The sequence below is a fragment of the Nycticebus coucang genome, chromosome 22, assembly GCF_027406575.1.
Source record: "Nycticebus coucang isolate mNycCou1 chromosome 22, mNycCou1.pri, whole genome shotgun sequence".
In the NCBI taxonomy this organism is placed as follows: domain Eukaryota; kingdom Metazoa; phylum Chordata; class Mammalia; order Primates; family Lorisidae; genus Nycticebus; species Nycticebus coucang.
Window position 1 is genome coordinate 51,903,808 of NC_069801.1, and position 25,494 is coordinate 51,929,301.

At 40.7% G+C, this 25,494-nt stretch overlaps 1 protein-coding gene across 4 annotated transcripts in view; it reads right to left on the reverse strand.

Annotated features, from left to right (window-relative positions):
- Positions 1–25,494, reverse strand: part of USP24 (ubiquitin specific peptidase 24) — a 156,209-nt gene that overhangs the window by 19,058 nt on the left and 111,657 nt on the right. For all 4 annotated transcript variants that reach the window (XM_053575344.1, XM_053575343.1, XM_053575347.1 and 1 more), the window contains exons 43-60: positions 22,857–22,976; positions 21,831–21,956; positions 21,106–21,204; positions 19,875–19,957; positions 18,868–19,009; positions 18,536–18,655; positions 17,881–18,101; positions 17,421–17,545; positions 15,913–16,054; positions 14,774–14,924; positions 13,769–13,864; positions 12,701–12,804; positions 11,117–11,230; positions 6,871–6,967; positions 4,509–4,625; positions 4,018–4,110; positions 2,395–2,497; positions 872–993 (exon numbers count right to left, since the gene is read on the reverse strand). In XM_053575344.1, the coding sequence (XP_053431319.1) occupies positions 872–993; positions 2,395–2,497; positions 4,018–4,110; positions 4,509–4,625; positions 6,871–6,967; positions 11,117–11,230; positions 12,701–12,804; positions 13,769–13,864; positions 14,774–14,924; positions 15,913–16,054; positions 17,421–17,545; positions 17,881–18,101; positions 18,536–18,655; positions 18,868–19,009; positions 19,875–19,957; positions 21,106–21,204; positions 21,831–21,956; positions 22,857–22,976 (2,175 nt within the window). The remainder of the gene's footprint in view (positions 1–871; positions 994–2,394; positions 2,498–4,017; positions 4,111–4,508; positions 4,626–6,870; positions 6,968–11,116; positions 11,231–12,700; positions 12,805–13,768; positions 13,865–14,773; positions 14,925–15,912; positions 16,055–17,420; positions 17,546–17,880; positions 18,102–18,535; positions 18,656–18,867; positions 19,010–19,874; positions 19,958–21,105; positions 21,205–21,830; positions 21,957–22,856; positions 22,977–25,494) is intronic.

Below are 25,494 nucleotides of genomic sequence, written 5' to 3' on the forward strand. Positions count from 1 at the left end.
GTGAGAGGGCGTGACAGGGCTCAGTGCTTCTCATGGCACAGCTGACAAGGGATCTGCTGCTCCTGACTGTAACCCAAATCTACTCAGACTTAAGGCCATCAACACCGAATCGAAACGAGGTTTCACAGGAGGTCTATGGATGCGTTTCAAGCTGGCTAGCTGTCTGAGCCGGTGGGAAATTTTATACATTTTTGTGCAAATGTGCACTTTTGTTAGGTAAAGAGTGGCTTTCATTGGATTTTCAAAGGCAAATGCTCTTTCCCCAAATTAAAATAATCACTGCTAGATTTAAAAATAATGTTAAGCTAAAAAAAAAAAAAAAAAACAGAGTAAAAGATACACAGCAAAGCACCGTTGATATAATTAAAAAACTAGAATGTCTATGTTCATACGGTCACATGTGGAAGAAGGGCTGGAAGATTTAGTCCATGGGAGGGGAGGCTCTGGATGAAAAGGAAGCTCGGACTGGGACTGAGTCACACAATACAAGCCTTGGGGAAGAGCCGGGAGCAGCTTGCCTTCAAACATTCCAGAACCAGAGATACATAAAAGAGATAGTGGACAAAACCCTCTCTACCAAACTGAGGGATCGTGACTGGTAAAAAATGCCATCTACCTCCGCCGGAGTCCGGACGGGTAGCTGGCGGTCCAGTTCTCGGCAATAAGAGGACTACTAATATTCTCTTCCACTAATTATTTCTTTTTGAAACATATACAAAGGAAGAAAAATCAATTTGAATCATTTCTCATCTTAAGAACATTTCTATTCATGAGAGCAATATGTAAAATGTAATAACGAAAGGCGTTTTTCCTCCCATAGGAGAAATAACTAAAATAAAAAGAAAATGGCTTTAGAATACCAAGTACATACCTCTAACAGGTAAGGTTTCCCCTCTGACAAAAACAATAAGGCTTCCACTTCCTCATGCAGGGGCAGCAGAGGGCTTGAGGGAGCAATGCTAACAGGTGGTCGTTGTTTAAATATGCCAGGAGCTTTAGGAGATTAAAGAAGCAAAGCACAAAAGAAAACCTGTCTCACTTGGTGTTATTCCACAGAACAGACATTCGTAAGAGACCCTCTCAAGATTGACATTCAATTGCTGAGCACTGACAAGACAAGGTCTAGAAGGGAAGGCGGTCATGGTAAGTCTGCTGTTTCCTTCAGGGTACACCCAGCTGGAGACGCCTAGGAATTCCACCCAAGATAATCTTTCAAAGGGGTAAAAGGTAAACAGTCTACAGAAGACACAGTGGGTAAAACAACTTCTGTTCTTCCAACAGCTGTCCTCAAATCATGCCCACCATGACTGTGCTAAGCAGAATCCACCCCTACAGAAGGGGTTCCTCACGTGCTAGAAAAACAAGGAGGCACATTCTAATTTTCTTTTATAAAATAGTCTACACATGAAATTAGGTAGCTTTGTCTTTTTAGATGAATGAAGCAGAGTTTAGTAAGCAAACCCTACGTACAACCACATCCTTGTGTTCCTCCAACAGTACATTTTTCTCTCAGAGCAATGGTCTGTGGCGCTCGCCTCGGTTCCTCCCGGCAGCCCCAGGGTCAGAGCTCACGTCCCCCTCCTGGCTGCTCTGCCACTAGCTGGGAGACCTGGGCGGGGCCTGCACCTCTGTATTTAGCTTCCTCTCCTACGGGCGTGACACACCTCACAGGTTTGTTGTGGGGATTAAACACAACAAACAGAAAACGCTGCGTGCATTTCAGCTACGTTGTGAATTGTTGTTACTGTCATGACTAGGCCTTAGGAGCAGCATAGGACAGCACACATAGGTTAGGGTACTGGATAATCCAGAGGACAGCGTGCGCCTTTATCGTGTTAAACGATGACTGTGCTATAGTAGGTGGTACAGGAAATACCACCAACTATACCTTTTGTTCAAATATATTTAGTCTGGATCCCCTTTGGCTTTACAGAGTACTTTAACATTTTATCTCACTAAATCTTTTTATACCTGGGAAATTATGTTTTTAATATTTTATTTTATATTGAAGAAAGGTCAGTGGCTTGCTTAAGTTTATGCAGACAGACTCCAACCCACACCTTGGCTATATTTCCCACTATATTAGTTGTTCGAATTTTAATGATGAATGAACTCTGAATTAGTCTTTAATGCTAGTGTTAAATAAAAACAAAACAAAACTCATATATCCTGCCATCTCCTCAAAGAAATGATCGACTTACTCTTTCTTATGACAACCTAATAAACAGGTGAAGTTTAACATGAACTAAACAGAAATTTTAAGTGCTCTCAATTATAAAGTAGTCAAATGAGAAACAAGTAATACCCATTTAATTGCTAACCTTATTACTATCTATGCTTGGCAAAATCAAGCTCTTCGTGTTTCTCTTGCATTTCAGGTGTGCTAAAGCTTACCAACGTTCCTTTGGGAAGAGACATCTGAATGCAAAACAAGTAATGCCACTGTATTGTGGAGATTCCCAAACTCTCGTGCTTGTGCTGAACTCCATCGACGTATCTGCCATCGGAGAAGATAAAGTGGACATTAGTACCGTAACACAAAACGGGAGAAGATCTGCTGGTTCATGATACTCTGGGGCTCAATTATTTTTCAATGCTTGCTAGCAGAAGAGGTCAAAGTACAAAAAGGTCACAGGATTTAAGCTAGCTCAAAGGGCTTCCCCCAGACACAGTAGCTCATATTTTAAAACCGATCCATTATCCATGTTTTCACCTCAGGTACTGGGTATCCTCCCGGTCCTCTGTGTGCCAGGAGAATCCCTGAGGCTGGAGGTGTGGAGGAACGGCCCTGCTTCTGCCAAGTGAGGGCAGGCTGTCTACCAGAACACTGCCTGGCCGAGATAACATTATTCTGTCTACTTTAGGATTTTGAGGAATAAAATCTTAAAACTGAAAATGTTTTCAAAAGTAAAAACATGGTCTATAAATGCAATATAGTATTGACTGTACGTGCAGTTAGAGTAAATTTGAGTCGCAGTGTCAGTGGAGTCCTAGATAGGAAAGGGCTTGTAAAGGCCAAGGGCTATTGTAAATCTTGACATACTGTCAACACACAGAGCATGTTATGGCACCAGTACTTGATTTTTATGCCGAAGAGGATGCTGAGAGGCCTAAGCGGCAGGAAGAGAGGAAAACAGCCTGAGCAACGTCCCGCACACGGGGGGTGGGGGTGGTTCTGGCTGTGGAATCAGCACAGCTGGGTCTGAATCCCAGCTCTACCCAGATATTAGCTTTGTGACCTTCAGCAAGTTACATAACATCTCTGTGTTTTAATTCTTGCCTGAGAGAATAGAACTGCCTAATTTTTACTGAATTTTAGGATAGAACTGCCTAATTTTTACTGAATTGTGAACTATCAAAGCTATACCGCCATGATGGGACCAGTTCTATCTGGCACTAACAAGCACTCCATTTACTCCATGGAGTATTTATCATTGCTCCATGTTAACATTTTATGGATTTGAAACTTGTCAAACAAAAGAAATTTAACAAATGGGAGAGAAGCATCAACATCGGAACTTCCAACAGGAGAGCTGCTTTTGGATATATGAGACCCTATGACTACAAAGTAACTTCCTTTTCATTTGAATACGAGAATGACGCGTGCAGCATCCCTCAGTTTGTAACGGGACAGCTTCACATTCTACTTCTGGCTGTTTTATCAGCACCTGACTTAAAACAACCAACCAACACCAAACTAGCCTTGTTCACAGCCACCGAGAGGAAGCAGAGGCCCCAACATCGCCTATTCCTTCCTGAATGCTTGTTTAATGACCCCTCAGAATCCATCTTCCCTCCTGTGACACTCACACTTCACATTTAGTCATTTCCATGGGTCACAACACTAAATTCTATGTAGAAGTTATAAAAATAACTGAATTCCAAAGAATTTTAAAGTCTATGTAGCACTAGTACCTGGACTCCTAAGAAATTAAAAATATTTATCACCTACAAAGAGACAGGAGTGGCTACAAAACCCACAAGCACTCAACCAGGAACATCAGAGTGACACCTTACCTGGTTGTTCTGCCGACCGGCCCCCAGGAGAAAGCTGATCATGTGCCGCAGAGCAGAGTGCCTCAGAAGAAGGTCCCCAGCCCTGATACCTTGCTGTCATAAGATATCGAGAATGACAAATTATACTCCTGCTCAGGTAAAAATGTGTTTTACAAATACAGCTAAACACCAAGTTTTAAGGAGTCACTGTATTTTTAAATGCTATAATGCACATAGAGAAAGCACTTGTTACCATCTAACTAAAAAGCTCCTGACCCTCACATTGCTTCACAATGGCTGCTGAACAACAGACTGCTTTTCATGAAGCCCGCTCCTGCTATCAAGGAGAACTGGACCTACCTGCATCAGAATTCTTACAAGTAATACAATTCACAAGTTTAAACTCAGAAGACCATATCATATCATCTACAAGTTTCTCGTGCACAGAATTTCTTTGGACAATAATACACATGCTGTATTAGGAAAAGATATTAGGAAAAAAGATCACTTACCTTTTGTACAAAAGTGTTGAACAGGAAAAAGTACTGAGCACAGTTTTTACAATTTTCTGGGACATCTTTATCCAACAGAGCAAGTAGTACCTCCAGTAACTGATGAAGGCTTTTTAACTGGTTAGAGAAAAGATAAAATTACATAAGAAAACGAATACAAGATAGACATTTGTAACAGGATTAATTTGAAGTAAACCACCATAAGAACAAAGGAAAGTCTGATTGATGTGATTCAGTCTCAAGATTCAGATGGATTTATGCTTTGGAGAGCAAAAACAGAACTCTCAGTTTTACCTTCCGGGGAGAAAATAACTCAAGGGTAAGTCTCTAGTCTCCTAGATTTTAGAGTCAAAGGCATGATGCTACTAACAGTCATGTTTCCTGCAGGGCCCACTTCTGTCTTATAAGGAAAAAGGCGGCGTGTCAGAGGAGACACGTTTTTGAATCCCGCCCTCCACTATGCGGCTTCTTCACATAATCACAGATGCAAAGAATAAAAACACAGACACAGGCGCAGGGGCTAGAAACCAAGCCGATGAGCAAATGGAGAGCAACAGCCTGACAGAAGGACAACGGTGAAACCCACTCAACTGTGACTTACTTGAAAGCCCGCTGATGCCTCATGGAAAGCTTTGAAAAACATTTTATTTGTTTAGAAACCGTTTTGGTTATGACATTGCTTCTTCTTTCCCTCCCACCCCAACTGTTTTTGGACAAGTCCCTAGAAATTCATGTAATTTGAGAACTAAGACCAGGCTCACTATTCTTATTAGTTCATTTCCTCTGATGCTAGTATTCATAGACTTTTGAAATATTCCCATCCATCCTGTCACACCCATTATAATAAATACAGTAAAACTCAGCACTTACATAGCGCTTCATTTTGAAAGTACTTTACAATACAGGGGAGCGGCAAGGGGCACCATTTCCATTATGGAGGAAAAATAGACACGAGAACACATCAGCTGGATACCAGGCAGATGCCGAGGCAAACGCTTCCACGCTCACATCCTCCACTCCTCCCCTCTCTGCCACCTGCTGTCCTGCCTCAGAGGCTGGAGGGGTGACGTGCCTGACCCCACCTGTACGGGGACTGCACTCATCCTGCCTTTATCCATTGTTTGAGTTGGTACATGGGAAGGAGGAGAAGAGTGAGATGGTCCTTATGGATTCTTGAAGCACATTAGAAAATTTCTACAGGAGTGGAGCAGTGTTATTTACACTGTCCTTGGCAGAGACCTATTGTATAGATTCTGAATCTAGTATAGTTTTGCTTAAAAAATGGTCATGCTATTTAAACTGATTGAAAACCACTGTCTTAGGGTAAACCTCAACTTCCTAATAATTCCTGTAACTGAAAGTGAGTCTTTTTCTAGGTCTTCCCCAAGGGCACATCGGGCCACTTAGTTTAAGGAACAAAGTGCTTGGGTGTCAGGTACTATAGCTGGATCCATATCCTCCTTGAAGGACCTGTTCAAGGTTGTACAGCAAAGCCAACATCTGAATTTGAAGCAATTCCCAAAATGTGCATTTAGTTCATTGAGATACAATGCCTTCAGCCAATGTTTATAAGGCACCAATTCATTCTGAAAAAAACATTTTTCAAAGTTTTCCATGTAGTGTCAGCTGTATGAAACAGCAAACTTGGGAAGAAATTACTATATTTTCTAATAGGACTTACTGACAGATTGGATAATCAGATTTACAATATATGCCACTTATTTCCCTAAGACTCAAAATCTTTGGGGATTGAGGGTAGTAATAAACACCAAGGTTTGGTTTACCATGTATATAGGTGGAGTTGTAAACCAGAAAATATGTTGCAGAAAATGAAGTTAAGAAGAAATTCAGAGAAACCAAGAAATAATGGAGACCCATGAAGGGATCATTCCTTTTTTGGCCAGTGTCCCTGGAAAGAGGGCAGTGGTGTCCCTGGGTGGAGGGCACTCTTTGGTGTAGTTGCTAACTGCAGTTTTAGATCATGAGCAAAGAGACAAAGCCAGGGTGGCTCAAGATGTCTGCTGGTCTGGACTAGAGTCTCTAGACTCGTGTTGGTCTCAGTATAGACAGATCTAATCCAAATTCTTGAGAAAGGACGCTGGACGTGGAGCGTTCTAGAGAGAAAATCCTGAAGCAGACCAAAGCAGACCTAAACTCCTGGACCCTATCCTGGTTTGGGAGCTTAGGAGGAGGAAGAGACAGATGCCTTCCGCCTCGGCCTGTACCAGAAAGTCAGTTCACAGAAGGTGCATTTCACGTGGCAAAATAACCACACTCCGATTCTGGGCTTTCTTATTACCGGCAATTTAAAACATTTGGTAAAAACAGAATATAGATATAAAATTTTAAAAATCAGACTGACCTTATCCTGATAGAACAAGGCACTGTCCAGGGTTTTCTCCAGAATGGTGGCCACAGCAACTCGCACTTCTCTCACGCTGCACTCCAACAAGAAGATCCTACAAGGGAAATGCGGTGTGAAAAAGCAAGGCAGACTTTTGGAACCCCTAGCTTCCCAATATGGGTCTCATCTAATATCCAAGAAACAAAATTACTCAGAGATGCTAGTATGTGTCCCTGAGAGCACGTGTACTCTTGTGTGGCTGAGGAGCACTTTGAGGCACTGCGGTCCTGGACCTCCAGGTACCTGGGAGTGCTATGTGGTAGCTGCCTAACTTGAACCAGACATAAAAGGCTTTGTTCCAAGTGCACTAAGACTCTAAGTTAGTGGTCTCAACCTTCCTAATGCTGCAGTGTATTTCCATTGTTAAAAAGGGGTCACAGCCTACCGGTTGAGAGCCACTGCTCTAAGTGACAGTGGAAAGAAAGCTTAAAAAGGTAACCAGCGCTCCCAAAGTATCTCACGCTAGAGGCTGGATCCGAGCAGGTACAGCTCCTCTGGGAAGCAGACTTATAGGGGAGCACCGCACATTTCCCCTCAGGAGGCACCAAGAGGATGCCCCGATCCAGGATATGGGGAATACTACCAGGCAAACGGCCAGTCTCTTCCCAAACGAATGGCTCAAAAAAGGCTGTCAAAAAAAGCTGTCAAAGGAACGACTGAATATTGAGGACCAGAAGAGTCTTAAGAGACATACAAACCAAGGCAACATGCGGATGTCACTAGATCCTGATCTGTACAAATTTAATGATAAAATGACATTTCTGAGATATCAGGAGGAAATCTGAATGTAGACTAGGTATAAGATGATATAAAGAAATTATTATTTTTGTTTGATGTGATAATGATAAAGTGCATATTTTTAAAACTTTATTTTTATATTACTATTTTTTGAGACAGAGTCTCAATCTGTTGCCCAGGCTAGAGTGCAGTGGCACCATAGCTAATAGCAACCTCAAACCCCTGGGGTCAAGGGATTATCTTGCTTCAGCTTCCTGAGTAGCTGGGACTACATGCACCCACTGCAATGTCCAGCTAGTTTTTCTATTTTTAGTAGAGATGGGGTCTTACTCTTGGTCAGGCTGGTCTGGAACTTGTGAGCTCAAGCAATTCATTTGCCTTGGCCTTCCAGGGTGCTGGGATTACAGGTGTGAGCCACTGCACCCGGCCTTTTTTATTGCAGTTTGGCTGGAGGCCAGGTTCGAACCTGCCACACTCAGTATATGGGGCCAGCATCCTACTCATTGAGCCACAGGTGCTGCCCCACCCAGCCTTTTTTAAACTTTAATCTGTTAGACATAACATGCTAAAACATTTATAGTAAAATTGCTTGATATCTGAAATTTGCCTTAAAATACTAACTACCGAGGGAAAGAAAAGCATGCACATGAGTGTGTGTGAGAGACAGGTCAAGACAACACTGGAAAAATATTGACAACCTGAGCCAGGGAATGAGTAGAGGAGAGGGTTCATTCTGTCTACTGCCACAATGAAAAGTTCTTAAAAGATATAAAGTATCCTTTGTTTCAGCAGTCTGAATTCTTTGGATCAATTTGTAAGCAATATTTATTAGGAATTTAATTTTTTGAAATTATAATTGCATTTAAAAAATTGCCTTTATGGAGGCGCCTGTGGCTCAGTGAGTAGGGTGCGGCCCCATATACTGAGGGTGGCGGGTTTGAACCTGGCCCCGGCCAAACTGCAACCAAAAAGTAACCGGGCATTGTGGCGGGTGCCTGTAATCCCAGCTACTCAGGAGGCTGAGGCAAGAGAATTGCCTAAGTCCAGGAGTTGAAGGTTGCTGTGAGCTGTGATGCCACAGTACTCTATAGAGGGCAATGAAGTGAGACTCTGTCTCAAAAAAAAAAAAAATTACCTTTGAAAAAGGACTATACTGAGGGGCTCATCTAAAAGACAATACCCCGTTCACATTCACAGCTACTAAAATATTAATGCAGCATGAACCAGTTGTAACAGTAACAGTCTAAGATATCTTAAAGTTTCTAAAGAAATAATTAAGACAAAAACATTAATTTTTCAAACATGTGAAATCACAGCATTGATAGTGATCAGTAATTGGTCTTTATAAAGGAAGAAAAAGACTATGATCAGCTTTATCAGGATGAAGCAAGTCACTGGGATTCTTGACCACTGGGAATACTAAGAAATCCAAACATACTCCCAAGGGAAGTTACAGAGTTTTCTGGGGATATTAAAAAGTACAAGTGAGCCTTGGGCAGCTCCTGTGGCTCAAAGGAGTAGGGCACCGGCTCCATATGCCAGAGGTGGTGGGTTCAACCCCAGCCCCGGCCAAAAACTGCAAAAAAAAAGTGAGCCTCCTTGGATGTAAGGGAATGAACAAAACGTATGCTATTTTCTTCCATATGAATGATATGATAATTCTATGACACTCCAATGGCTTAAAAATACTCAGTGCTAGTGGGGAAATATTTTGGAACTGGACTGGAAAAATGGGTGAAAGGTCATCTCTAAACAAACTCTAAAGGGAGAGGCATACGACATTTCAAAGAAACATTTATTAGTTCCCCCTTCATGGATATGTGCACACACGCGTCAGTGACTGTTTGGGTGCTTCCTATCTGCCAGACTCTTTGTGGACGGGGGGAGCCAAGCAGACTAGGCTTCTGCCCGCAAGAGACTGGAGTTCAGTGGAGGAACGGACAGGCAGACCTCCTGGGCTGGGTGAGCAGGGACGGCCTGAGAGGAAGTGGTGTGTAAGCTGACATCTGAAGGTGGCGGTGCTCACTGTGCAAACAGAGGAGGGCACAGTGTTCCAGATGGAAGGAGTAACATGTGGCCGGATTGTCAGGCAGGCAATAAGCTCGGCACATTCAGGAACTAGCAAGCCAGGGCGGCAAAAGCCTGCCAAGCCAGAGGAAGCAAGGCAGCACAAGCCTGGAGACAAAGGCCAGATCAAGTAAGGCAGTGGTTCTCAACCTTCCTAATGGCTGATGTGTTTTCATTGTTACAAAGGGGTTGAGACCCACTGGTTGAGAACTGCTGAAGTAGGATTATGGCAGAGACTTCATATTTTATCATGAACACAACAGGAATCCACTAAAGAAAGTGTCATCAGAAAAGTAATGTGATCTATTTTGCTTCACGGAGAGGTTGGAGGAAAGAGCGGAGACATGGAGTTAGGCAAGTAAACATCTGGAGCTCACACCAGAGGTGAGGGGAGGAGGGATGGGGCTGACTCGCCACCAGCCTGCCAATGCCTGGTGGGAGGGACTTGTGCTTCTGAATCCCTGTGTTTTTTGAGAGGTATCAGCATATCTGTATGTTGACAGAAGTAACCTGATAGAAAATTGCGCAAGGTAATGATGCAGGAAAAGAGTGAGATAATTAAAGGGCCAACTCTGGGAGGAGTCTGCACGTTTATACAGAGAAGAGGACACATCCTCCAAACATCAGGAGGGGAGGACAAGACGGGAAAAGACTCTAGTAGGTGTGTGGACCTTGGGATGGGAGCCAGGGGTGCCTGTTTGTTAATCTGTCCTACCAGGAAAGCCTGAGGCCAGGTCACTCACCAGAAGTGGGGTAAGCTGAGATGGGGAGTCTGAAGGGGGAGGAGAAGCATGGCCGACGCAGAGTGAAGGAAGGGCGCAGTGGGGAGAAGGGAGACAAGGCAGTGAAAAGTCAGGGCAGTGCTCCCGGGGTCTCCAGAAAGATGCTCAACTCCCCAAGAATAAGACAAGCGGACTTGATGAGGATGACTAGAAGGGAGGTGAAAACATTCACTGTGATGGGATATTCTGAATTTTTACCAAAAAAGGCAAATTATTTTTTTTATTATATGTACACAGGTAAGTATACTAATCATGGCTAATAACTTTTTAGGTAGAATCCAAACACAGACAATGTGTAGTAACCTCTTGCCAAAAGACATGAGTCCCTGAGGGAAAGGACTTGCTCTCCTGACCGCCTGGGGCCACAGCTAGGGGCCAGGACCTGCTTGTACATGTGTGATGGGCAATCTGCTCCACACGCTCTTTTTGCAACCACTGAACACGTATGTGCCTGAGTCTAATCCAAAAGAGATGGTTTTGGAGTGAACTGAATGATTTCTTCATGACTTTAGGGAAGAGAGCTTACAATCAACTCTCATCAGAAAAATAGTTTCAAGCTCTAAATCCCTGGAAGAGATACAAATTTCTCTTACTTAAAAAAAGACCTTGACACTTACTTTATCAATTCTCGTCCTTCGGAACTAATAAAATATTCAACCAGCCACTGACAAGCATCAAAACTTTTTGAAAGTAATGCTTCAATAGTAGCAACCCATTCTTCAGTGTCAGCCCTATAAAAAAAAGCAGACAGCAAAAAGTCTAAGATATCTTAAAGTTTCTAAAGAAATAATTAGACAAAAAGATTAATTTTTCAGTGTCAGCCCTATCGAAAAAGCAGATAACCCCACAGAGTGCCACTCCCTCCCATCTCCCATCCATCATCCAGAGTGGGTGGGATGGAGAGGTAAGAAAGACTCAACCACGGTCCACACCAGGGCTCAATGCCCCCCAGAGCCAAGGCTTTGCATTCTTTTGCTCCTTGTGGTATAAATCATGCTCCCCTCTCCCAACAAAAACCTGTGAAGAAGCTCAAGTCACAGACTTCACTTTATCTTCTGCATTTGCATCAGCCAACCTCTGTAGGAGAAAAGGCCTGAAAGGGCCTCAGAAAAGGTGCTTCACAAACTGCCCACTTTCAGAATAGCTTACACTGATATTTTTATGCTTTGCTGCAATAATCATTAATATCCTACTTTACTGAATAAAAATAGTCAGGCAGAAAAAAGGTGTAGTGATTGCTACCCATAACCTCCAACCACGTCCCTAAGTCTCCCAAAGTCCAATGGAAACAGTGTGCACTGAATACATGAATACACAGCATGAGCTAAGTTACCAACTAAATTTCCTTTACCAGATAGTAAAGAAACACATTATTTCTTCTTTAGACAAATAATAATGTATCTTTGACTATTACAAATAAAAATGAAGTTGACATTTGTTCTCTTTTTGAGAGTATCTTAACTGCAAAAGCTGTCCCCAAACTGTTCAACAGTCTTCCAACTCTAACTAATCTCCTCACTTGGATCTCACCTCCCTCAGGTGTCTCACTGCTCAACTGATCTCCATTATTACTCATTTATCATTGAACATCTACTTACTCAGAACCTATAATGTGCCAGGCACCTTTCCAGGTGCTGAAGATAAAGGCCAATATGAGTAAGAGTTAGTTAGTGTCTAGAATTTCTAAGGCATCACTCTGAACACACTTGCCTGTTCACCTTCACTGATCTCCCATGAAAAACCCCAAACTCCCTGCACTGGTACTCAGTGAGCTCCAAATCCAGCATTCAGTCTCAGCTCCCATGAAGCCCTTACATGTACTAGTGAAACATAACTAGTCGTTCATGGCTCCTTAAGCAAGTCTTATCTGTTACTCAGGTTTTCCCCTTCTGCTCACAATTATTTCTCTGTGTTTCACTATTTTTGCCTTTCAAAATCCTCTGAGTACATCAATATCTTTAAACCCTACCCTATTAATTTCCGTATCTGGATACAATTTTGCTCAGTTTCCAAAGACATGCAGAATTTACGCCTCATCACTGGTATTTCTCTATCCTTCCTATTAGGTGAGAAGTTTCTTTAAAATAGAGATCATATTTGGTCATCTTCTTTCATAATATTTTGGAATTATAAATTCAACTTTAATTGAATTAGTCCGTACCCTTTGCCACAAAAGACTATCAAAATATACTACTTCTCACCTGAGTTTTTTCTTTGTCCGTAGATAAGTTTGAAAAAGGAATTGAATAGCAAGCTGTAAGCTCACCTTTGCCATGCAGGGATAATATGGATGCTTTAACTTAGTCTGAGACAGAAAGAAAAAAAGATAATCTTTTTCATAGAAGTTTCATAGATTATTACACATTGCTATGAACTCATAATAATGACACATATGATAAATACTAAGAAGAAAGATCTTCGCCAGTTCATCATGAAAACTGTTTTATTTCCATTTTTTCTAAAAGGTTAAGAAAAGACATCCTTGGCTCAGTGCCTGTAGGTCAGTGTCTAGGGCGCCAGCAATATATTATGGAGGTGGCAGGTTCGAACCTAGCCCAGGCCTGCCAAACAGCAATGACAACTACAGCCAAAAAATAGCCTGGTGTTGTGGCAGGCCTATAGTCTCAGCTACTTGGGAGGCTGAGGCAGGAGCATTGCTTAAGCCCAAAAGAGTTTGAGGTTGCTGTAAGCTGCGATGCCTTGGTACTCTACAGAAGGTGGCACAGAAAGACTCTATCTCACAAAAAAGAAAAGAAAAAGACACCCTCTTCATTTCTATTATGAAATCTTCTCAAAATAGAGAGCCTTTAGACCACAGGATGTTAAGTAATCAAGAGACTAAGAGTATTTTTTCCTCATAGGCAAATTATAATCATGGCACTCAAGTAAAAGAAGTACTTGGAAGTCAACCTTGAGTCCAGTAATACATGATAACAAATGAAGAAAAATGATCATCTCATTGCCACGACCTCACAGCTACTCAACCTCATACGAGAGCACGTAAGGCCCATATGTAGACACCCACACCCACTCACAACCCACACTACACATCCTGAATGCTACCTGCAGGTTAGGATCACCCCCCAGTAAGGGATATATATATATATATGTATATATACATATATATATACACACACATATATATATATTGCATTTAATTTGAATGCTAACAACTGGGAGTGAGGATAACTCACCGAATATTTTAGCTAAAAGATACTTAACTATAATCCTTTCTTATTTCTTTACTTACAGTCCCACTAGCTACTTACGGCATTCAACGATGCTAAAGACAAAACAAAGCTGAAGTAATCGCTACTGTACACATCTCTGTTCTTCATGAACTTGAGGTTCTCGTCTCTCACCATCTACAAAAGATAACTGCTAATTATTTTTAAGAAACAGGGTAAAATAGCCAAAATATAGAGGACATTTCCAGTGATATTAGGTAAAAAGGGCTTATAATTCCCTTCTTTTAAACTTTGGAAAAGGAGAAAACCTTCCTTTCAGACGTTAAGATGCTATAAAAAAGATAAACAATTAAACCAAACCATTTTGGAAATTCAGAAAAACCACCATTCACTTGAAGGACAAGTGAATTCTAACCTGATGTATTTTGGGTAGGAAGGGACACACAAACTTTCCCAAATACAACCAACTCCGCGTTTCCCTTGTATCATCAGATGGCTGAATTCTCCTTTCCTTAAAGACTGTATTTTTCTTAAATTCTCTGCCTCTAGCTACTTAGCTTTGGATTATGTAGTGTATGAAGTTGGGACTGGGTAGTCAGACACTTCTGGATTTAAATCCTTGCTCTGTGACACAGGTCATTTCTCTTGCATGGACCTCAGTTTTTCCAACTGAAAAATGGGAACAGAACTTGCTACTCTACAACAGTCCTTTAAGAACTAGTCTTGTTTAAAGCACATAGCACAAAGTAGGTATGCAAAAAATAATGGCCATTGTCATATTAATCTTAAAAGTTTAGGAGGCTTAAATTGTTTTTCTCTCCAGATAAAGTAAGTTTCTTTACTGCCTATTGCCCCATTTGTGATGTCACATAACCACACAGCAGGTCAGTGACGGTGCTGGCCGACCCTGACTGTGTGCCTGCGTTCACCCTGTGGCACTCTGGCACTAGCTATATGGCCACCTCTGAGGTCTGGCATAAAAAAGGCACCAGAGGTACAGCTAATCCAGGAGGCCAAGCAGGAGTTCTTCTGGACCTACGAGATAAATTTTGACATCTACGTTAGAATTTTTTACATGGTTCTTACCTGGTATATTCGAGCAGGCATTTTCTCCACAAACAGTCCTTTCTTCTCACCTTTCTTAACCAGCTTGGTTAGAATAGAGAGCCGGTCATTGTTAGGCCTATGAGGCCGAGGAGATGACTGAGGTGAGATTTCTGGTGAAGATGGAGCTGACCTGTAAGAGACAGAATCAGAACACTTAGCTAACTGTTGATTCAGTAGTTACTAAAACTTGCTGAACTCACATAAACAGGGCATTAGACTCGAAAATAAATGTTTTGATCATTATTCAATGTATATATGTATTGAAACATCAAATTGGACCCCATAAATATGTATAATTACAAGGTATCAATTAAAAAATTTAAAAATATAACATTTTATAATTAATTTAGAGAACTGACATTATGAAAGATGAAAACTTATAGGACACATTTTAACACAAATTTTTACTTAATCGGCATGTGGGATTTAAAGCTGAGTACCATAATTCAATAAGCACAAAATGATTTCTTCTTACTTAGTACTGTCAAGTATTTTTTCCAGCCATTACAGCCATCAAAAAAGGAGTGAAATCAACTGATCTTGGATACACACACTCAAAGCCTTAAAGTACAGAACCAAGTTTTCAAATTTAATAAACCATATTTTATCACATTTCTTTTTTTTTTTTTTATTGTTGGAGATTCATTGAGGGTACAATAAGCCAGGTTACACTGATTACGATTGTTAGGCAAAGTCCCTCTTGCATTTTATCACATTTCTTAAGTGAAAAAAAGAAATTGTATACTTTCCTGATCTAATATATTAAAAGGTGAATTCACTTATAACATGACCTTTAAAAATACAACATTCTGAGTGTTGGCATAGAGTGTATTCAATGAATGCTGCCAATGTTAAAAAAAAAGATCTCAATTCTAAATTGAAAACTCTTAGCGAAATAGCTCGCATGCATGTTTCTAAATACAAAATAACTTCTTGCAAAGGAAATGATGGCCAAAGAGAAATAAGAAAAGGCATGTACACATTTCTCCTTTTGGAGCTCTTTTTAGAATTTCAGTCTGGCTTAGTTAATTATCTTTAAATCCTAAACAGTGTATTCTCATCGATCACAATATCACCTACTGAAAGCACACGACGTGTTATATGTAAGAAACACTTACAGGGAGAGATCCTCGGCTTCCTGCCGTACGACACTGACTCGACTTTTCTTCGGTAATACTGGGGAGTTCTGGTCAGACACCCTTTGGTAGAAGAGCATATAAGCATTCCAGTATCTTCGGCGAACATCAGTGTATGGGTTTGCTTTGTAACAAGACGTTGAGAAAGAAGGCTTTGTAAATAAAAAAGATCTTCTTGTCTTAACAACTGAAAACAAAGGGCCCGTGAATCCAGCAAGGAGCTACCATTGAATTTGCTCAATGAAAAATGTAAGCAAAATGTGGGTCTTTCCAGAGTACTAGTTAGAAAAAAAGGCAGGATGGACACTTCAGTTCTTTGACTAAACAGATCCCTCACTTGGCAGGTGATATGGGCAGAGAATAAGGCAAAGATGGTAAATATCCTAGAGAAGTCTAAGATCAAGTAAAAGGGCACAAAAGCAAAGCAACATTAAGGTGCTCCAGGACACAGGATGGGATCTTAATTGGCCACACTTAAGCATCTCTGCAAAGATCAGCCAAATCTAGGTAAATTCTAGCAATGATGTTACATTCAACACGGAGGTTATTCAGCACTATGAGAAACGATAAAGGCATAGTTCAAAATCTAACACAGTTAATCCAGTGCAGATAGAAATTTAGAAAGGCCCCTAGACGATCTCAAAATCACCTTTTAGAAATGCGAAGTCTCTGCAAAATGGTTTTTCTCAAATGGCAAATTCTAATTGGGTATTGTAATATACTATTCCTTATGATTTCCCCCCTGGGTGCAGGCTGTGGGGCAAAGGATCGTACTGCTGCACAAGTATGGCTTTAAAAGCACACGTGCTAGAAACGTCTTCTCTAGTTAATCACCCCTTTATATAAGCAGAAAGGAAATTTATAAATTTTATTGGACAACCACTTCTTCTGAAACTATTTTCACGGATAAATTTCTTTATTCATTAGTTCCTCCTTGATATTCATTTCATCTTTTCACCTACTACTCCTCTGTCAACCCCCAAGGATATTATAAGAAAAAGAATTTTGGGGCGGTGCCTGTGGCTCAAAGGAGTAGGGCTCTCGCCCCATATGCCGGAGGTGGTAGGTTCAAATCCAGCCCTGACCAAAAAAAAAAACCAATTTTTTAATTTTAATTTTCATAGATTTAGGGGATATAAATGCAATTTTGGTTATTTGGGTATATTGTACAGTGGTCACATCTGGGCTTTCAATATACTCACCACCTGAATAGTATACATTGTACCCAACTGGTAATTTTTTATCACTCTACCCTCCCACCTTTTGGAGTCTCCCATGTCTATTATTCCTGATGCAAAAAATTATTTAAAGATGTTTTTAGAAGCATCTTGAACATCTTCACTCTGGCTATCAAAGAGTTCATGGTTCTAAAAAGCAGCAGTATTACGAGAATAAAATATACTGTATTTTTATGTAAAGAAAACATCTTCCAGTTTTATAGAAAACTATAAATTTAAAAACAATAAAAATATCCATTTGTAAATACTTACTTTGATCATAAACTTTTGGTCTATATTCTCCTCCAAAGCATTCATACTCCAGGGTCTCATCGTTTAAGTCAAATTCTTCTATAATCGTGTCATTAAATTTATACCATTTTCCTTTTCCGCACCCCCTAGATCCCAGAGATCAAACATTATAAGGTTAAAAAATAAACACCCTCATGCCCAGCATTTGTCTCTAAGTATTGTCTACAAATACAGCAGGTAAGTACCATTTGAAAATCTTTAAGAAAAATGTAGTAACAGTTATTAGGATTTCTAAAACCGCTTTTCAAATAAATTGAAGAAAAAAAAGTTATACTAAGCTTTAAAAATTCAGAGTGAAGATCCAAGAACGACAGTTTCTTTGCATCATCAAGGTAAGTATGGATGATAAAGGAGGGTAGGAGAGCAGAGCTCAGGCCATGGCAGGGCACAGGGTGTGAGCACGGCCTTGAGCAACCCTTACCGCCTGTCCTTAATGAAGGAATAGTAGTGGCCTGCGTGTGCCTGCCCACTGTGTACAATAACACCAACAAGTTCATAATTTTCTGTGAGGGCAACTTTTTTTCGTGGGGATCCTCCACCTCCCTGATCCATACTTCGCCCATTTTCACCAACTTCAGAAGATGAATCCAGGCGAGCCATTCCTGACATTGTATAAGGCTCCATGTTCAGCATCCAAGGAAACTGTGTAAAATTAAAAGCAAGAAGACCACATTAATGTGGACTATTGATACACGCAGCAGTGCCTAATTAAGTCAGAGACAAGTAAGAGGATGTGTTATCCTAACTTAAGCTAGTAATAACTACTATCTCTAATTCACATATGGAATCTTGCAAAGGCCGAGTCTGGGAGAGCATAAATAGCCTCTGATTTGAGCCTTAAGGGAAGCATTTTCTCTCCCACAGATAACTAGGATAAGGGACTTCTGGAAATGAGGACAGCGGTTCACAGACCTGCCTATTCTACCAGCAGCTACTGAAGGTGGGGCTGTGCACCCTTCAGAACGCTAAGCCCGCACCCTTTCACGTGGTAGATGAATTTGAAAACAGAAGCAGGAAAAAGAAAAGAAGTGTGTGAAGTAATGCCTGTGAACAATTTTAAGAAGAAGAAACATTACCCTTATTTGTTCATCATATTTAATGGAGCGTCCACTCTCCCAGTCAAATCCAAATCTCATTAGGTGAATTACCAGGACACTAGGTAAAGACTTAATACAGGTTCTTTTCACTGTTATTCTCTAAAGAAAAGCAAAAAAATCAATTATCTCTATGAAGGAAACAAACCAGCAAAGTAATTAATGCAAAAGCCTTTCCTACCCACGCGAAAACAAGTAATTACACCATCTACTGCAAGTACCGGCAGGAGCTCATTACTGACTTTACACAAAACAGAGGCGCACTACATGAGTAACAAATTAATCTCGTTTTTGAAAAAGGCCAAACATGATACCTTTTCTTTACACTTTTCACAGTAGTATGCATTGCTTCCCTCTAGAACTTCTCCTCTAACAAACTGGTCCAGAGAAATTTCCAAACTCTGACAAGAAGTAACTCCTAGATTGAGAGCCATGAAAGCTTCCTCACGTTCATATCTGATCAGGAAACAACAGAAAACCCGGGATCAATGAAGAATTAAAAACTCCTGAAATTACGATATTCCCTGAGCTTGAACACAGACCCACATTTTAATTATGAAATTAATACCTGCCTTCCTTCAACCTTTTAAAAGTACACTCCAAGTAAAAACACTAAACTGTGACAATTTAGAATTGATTAAAATTATTATTTATTTATTTTTTAATCTCTTCATCTTTTCTTGTTTTTTTCTTTTTTTATTGTTGGGGATTCATTGAGGGTACAATAAGCCAGGTTACACTGATTGCAATTGTTAGGTAAAGTCCCTCTTGCAATCATGTCTTGCCCCCATAGAATTGATTAAAATTATAAACGTCAACAAATATTTTCTTAAGACCACAATAGAATTTTGGGAATGGAAACCAGAGAAATTTCATTCATTAAATATTTATAGATCCATTGAAAGACAAGAGTCTTTTTTTTTTTTTGAGACAGAGTCTCACTATCTCGCCCTGGGTAGAGTGCTGTAGTGTCACAGCTCACAGCAACCTCAAACTCTTGCGTTTAAGTGATTCTCTTGCCTCAGCCTCCCAAGTAGCTAGGACTACAGGCACTCGCCACAACACCTGGCCATTTTTTTTTTTTTTGCTTGCAGTTGTCATTGTTGTTTGGCAGGCCTGGGCTGGATTCAAACCCGCCAGCTCTGGTGTGTGTGGCTGGCGCCCTAGCCGCTGAGCTACACGCGCTGAGCCTGAAAGACAGATTTCTAACACTCTCAACAAATGTCAAAAAACAAACAAACAAATGTCAAATTCACAATATAGTAGAAAAATCATTCAAAAATGATTACTATTTTTTTATGTCAGTGATGTCTGCACTAACCTGTGAGGACAGTCTTTACAGATCTTCTGATCAGAATAAATGCCCTGAAAAGTATTCTTAAAAATTTGGTCTCTTCCCATTTTCTGTTAGAAGGAAAAGTTGAAATTTTAGTAGATGCCCCTAGAACTTAAGAGGTACATTGAAATTTATTTAGGCCTACACTGAAGCACAGACTTCAGTTTACCCACAAAAATAAAATTAGTCTTTTGGCAGTTTTACCACTGACAAATGGGGGTTAGTGGCCCATTAACAGGCACAGAGCCAGTGATCAAATAATCCAAAGAGCAGGAAGAAAGAGGCAGAGCTGAAGATGAGAGAGTTCTCCGTGACGGCTCCGAGTCCCTGTGCCACAATCACCATGCTAGTAGCAACTCTCTACATTCTTTTTTGTTGCAGACAGACGCTATAAATCCATAACTTATTTTAAGAACAGAAAACATTATGCCTCTGGATGAGAGGCCAATGCTGACATGGTGACAAGCAATCCTGAAATTCCGGCAATACCACTGAGGGAGTCGGCTGCATGTTTTACCAGAGGTAGAGGCTTTGGAATTAAACAGTACCACTAATAACTTTTTTTTTCGTTTAAGACAGAGTTTCACTATGTCACCCTCAGTAGAGTGCTGTGGTGTCACAGCTCACAGCAACCTCAAACTCTTGGGCTTCAGTGATTCTCTTGCCTCAGCCTCCCAAGTAGCTGGGACTACAGGTGGCTGCGACAACACCCAGCTATTCTTTGTTGTTTAGTTGGCCTGCGCTGGGTTCGAACCTACCAGCCTTGATGTATGTGGCTGACATGGCAACCACTGTGCTACTGGCGCCGAGCCCACTAATAACTTTTTAATCTGGTCCCTTTGTCCCCTTTACCAGAGGACTCCCTGAGTTCCAAGGCTGTTCTGCACAGGGCCATCCGCTTGCTCACTGGTGACGGAAGCCCTCTTGCTGCAGTGAAGCAGCCCTTCAATGGATATGCAGTAAAATATGCGGGTACAAAGGATTATTGTTATTATTATGTAGAGCAGATGAAGAATTACATACTTGATCAAATGCTAGATGAATTTGAAAAGAAATACAATTGTAGTGATCCATGTTAAAATCCAGAAGAAATGAATTACAGTTGTGTTATTGAAGATAATCAATTTCTGATTTGTCACTTTCACAGTAACCCCAAATCCTAAGATACTGTTATTAAAGTCTGAGAGAATCAGAAGGAAAGTAAAACTCTCACTACCTTGAGATATTCATCCATCTGATCAATGAGGCTAGTGAAGAATTCATATGCGTCCTGCTGTTCTCTCACATAAAGCTCTTTGTTCCACATCTTGAAAATCTACATAACAAAAATCAAACATGTTTTTAAAGGAAAAGTAACGATTACTTAATGTAGTAGAAAGGGAATGTGAGGAGTACTTAAGTGCTTCTAAAAACCAAGTTTACTATTAGCAAGCATGTTACCTTTCCTGCTGTCCTCCACGCACTCCCTTGGCCCCTGTGAGCACAAGTCTCTGAACCCAGAGGTGAGCACAAGGTGAGAGCTAAGGCCATGGAAAAGAGAGTTTTTCCTTAGAAACTAACCAACCTTTGGGGGAAAAACATAAGGTATTCCTCCAATATGTGAAACACAAGAAAGTAATGTTTACCAATAATGCTCTTATTTAAAGGGATTGGTGAACTTGGCACAGGTTCAGAGGAATGATGTGAACAAATATTTCAAAGAGCTAAAATAAGAATTATGAAAAATATTGAAAACAATTAAGATTAGAAAATCTCCAGGAACTGAATAGCTATTCTGAAGATTTAAAGTCATACGACCAAGAACAACTTCAAGAAGAACAGCATGCCTAATCCTCTAACAGTCCCGAGTTAATAAACCCAAGAAACTTTATCACCACAAAAAACAGTAGCCAAACTGTGTATCTTGTATCTTTAAATGTGGAGAATTCCTCGATGAGATACCTTCCAAAAGTTCTCAGGCACATAATACTGCAGCTTGCTCTCCATCAAATGCCCGAAGAGAGACTGCACTTGGTAAAACACGCTATCGTCTGGGTTATCCGTGTCGTCATCTACCGAAAGCAATGCCTACAAAGAACAGAAATGCAGAAGTTAGAAACACTTAACTGCTTCCCAGGAAACCCTGACACATGTCCACGGGAATGTCATGCTGCTTTTCTCAGAACGCATGTATGTCTGGATATGTCCACAACTACGCAGATGGTCAGCTTCAGTGTTTGCTAGCTGGTGTAACTGGGAGATCGTGTCTGTGAGCCTGAGTATCCAAAACTGGTCCAGTAACACCTGGATCTCTACAAAAGATAAGCGCAACACATGGAATACTCTCAAAACTATTGTCATCAGTCACTACTATATCACTGTACGTTGATATAGCACCTACCTATTTCTATAACACTAAAAATGTTAGTAATTTTATTTGAGAATAACATTGGAGTTCAGGAATCACACAGGTCAAGTCCATCTGTTTTAGAGGCAGCTCATTCCAACAGTAGATTTTTATTTTATTTATTTCTTTTTTGAGACAGAGCCTCAAGTTGTCGCCCTGGGTAGACTGCTGTGGCATCACAGCTCACAGCAACCTCCAACTCCTGGGCTCAAGTTATTCTTTTGCCTCTGCCTCCCAAGTAGCTGGGACTACAGGCGCCTGCCGCAACACCCAGCTATTTTTTGGTTGCAGCCATCATTGTTGTTTGGCGGGCCCGGGCTAGATTCGAACCTACCAGCTCAGGTGAATGTGGCTGGTGCCTTACCCGCTTGAGCCACTGGTGCCGAGCCCCAATAGTAGATTTATAAAACGTATGTGACTATGAATAACATGTCTATGAAGTTTCAGAAGCTACTAAAGAATCCCTAGTTATGTTGTAGGTCTAGTTTTAGCAAACACTAAAAGCAAAAAAAAAAGTATGTAATAATTTCCAGGTACCGCGTATCTCTTTCACACCAAACAGGACAGAGGAAGGAAATCACCTCAGGGAGCCCGGGCTGCATGTACAGCTGCTGGAAGACGGCGTTCATGTAGCATGTGGCACCACCATTCCTCAGCCCCACAAACCCTGAACTGGACCTGCTGTCCACTGGGGGGAGGTACTGGAAAGAGAGGGATAGGAGGAGGATTACTAAGTATCTCTGCCACAGGCACATTTCCACTATTGCTGGCTGGCATGTCTAAGAGGGAAAAGACGTACACGCACAGATCTGCCTGTCCAGTGTGCTATGAAAGACATACTAACCAAACCCATGTTTACCAGGAACTTCTGTGATGCTAACACAATTATAAACACACTACTATCTCAACGTTTCTATTCATTCATAAAGTATCTGGCACACAACAGGTATGTATTTGTCATTATTCAACAAGTAATTATTGAGGGCCTACTATGTGCCATGCACTGTGGCAAGGATATGAGAAAGAACAGAAATGCACATAGTCCCTGATGTCGAGGAGCACACAGTTTAGGAGGTTATTAATCAAACACATATACTAACATATATTTATAAAGTGAGGGAGTACTCTGAAAAAATGGAACAGAGTTCTGTGAAGTCCAGTGAAGAAGCGTGACTGGTCTGCATGGTCAAGGAAGACTCATATTTATTCTCTCCCTTTTAGAGAAGGTAACCTTCTATTAAACTTCTTCTAGTGAGCATACAATTAAATAAACAGGTGAATACCCTGCAATTTCACTTATAGATGTTCTGACACAAAGACACCATTACAGTGCTATTTTTGGAGAAGGCAATTCTGAAGAGGTATGTTGGATAAAGTTCGACATGGCACTTCTCCAAGTGGAAAAGGGTATCGTAATCAAACACTTTGAAATAGTTGTACAACAGAATTGTGGTTCTTATACTATGATGAGAATCACATTATCTGCACATATGAAGTGTTTCTGTCCATTAAATAACAAACTAGCTGGAAAAAAAAAACCTGTAGGTCTTTCACACCTTGAGGAATTATTAAATAATACATACTTTTCATGAACAAAAGACATAAACGTAGAGCAGGATGATTTCTAAGATCAAATTTCTACTAAAATGTATTTGTAGTCCAAAGAATAGATGTTTTAAAAAAGAATGGTGTTCTAATTATCAGAGAAATGCAAATCAAAACCACCCTGAGGGGCAGCGCCTGCGGCTCAATGAGTAGGGCGCAGGCCCCATATACCTAGGGTGGTGGGTTTGAACCCGGCCCCAGCCAAAATGTAACAAAAAATAACTGGGCGTTGTGGCAGGCGCCTGTGGTCCCAGCTACTTGGGCGGCAGAGGCAAGAGAATCGCCTAAGCCCAAGTGCTGGAGGTTGCTGTGAGCTGTGATGCCACAACACTTTACCAAGGGTGACAAAGTGAGACTCCATCTCTAAAAAAAAAACAAAAAACAAAAAACCACCCTGAGATATCACCTAACTCCAGTGAGGAATGGCCCCCCACATTACAAAGTCTCAAAGCTACAGATGCTGGCATGGATGTGGAGAGAAGGGCACACTTTCACACTGCTGGTGGGACTGCAAACTAATATAACCTTTTGGAAGGAAGTATGGAGAACACTCAAAGAACTCAAATTAGACCTACCATATGATCCTGCAATCCCATTGCTAGGCATCTACCCAGAAGAAAAAAGATCATTTTATCATAAGGATGTTTCTATCACAGCTCAATTTATAATTGCCAAATTGTGGAAACAACTTCAATGCCCACCGACACAGGAATGGATTAACAAGCTGTGGTATATGTATGCCATGGGCTACTATTCAGCCATTAAAAAGATGGAGACTTTCCATCTTTTGTATTAACCTGGATTCAGGTGAAACACATTCTTCTTAGTAAAGCATCACAAGAATGGAGAAGCATCAATTCTAATATGAAGGCAGAAGACGATCCACTACAAGATGGGGGGTAGGGGAAGGAGGGAGAGGGGAGGAGGGAGGGGCTGAGGGTTTACAGTGTATGGCACACATTTTGGGGTTGGGACATAACTATAAGAGGGACTTTACCTACAAATGCGATCAGTGTAGCCTAATTCTTTATACCCTCAATGAATTCCAAACAATAACAAAAAAAAAAGAAAAAAAAAAAAAAGAATGGTGCAAGATTAAAAACACTGGTTCATAATAGTGCTAAAAATATTAGTATTTATCTAATACAAATATTTTCATGACTAAGAAATATCCTTGACTTCTGAAAAAACAAAATATTCATTGAGATCTGATTATTAAATAAATGCATATAAAACTAAAACGCAGCATAAAATAAGTATTGCAAACTAAAGCATTATAAACTACCTGCTTATTAAGTCAAAAGTTTCCAATTTACTTGCTCTCACATTGCTAATTATTTGCAAGTGCTATTTCCTCTATCTAGGATAGCCATCCTCACTCCATTTCCTGCCTTGTATGTCCCATAATACTCAAGACATCATCCAAAGGGTAAGTCTGACTATCTATGATGTTAGGGCATATCACAAAAGCAGCTTTAAAAGTGTTCTTCTGCTTCAGGCTGGTGTTCTAGTGCACTTGCGACCTATTTCCCTCTTGTAGAGCTGAACATCCACTAAGTTGTCTCCTGCTTCCACAGCACTTCTTCTATTCTCCTCACTGCTGGAATGGAATGA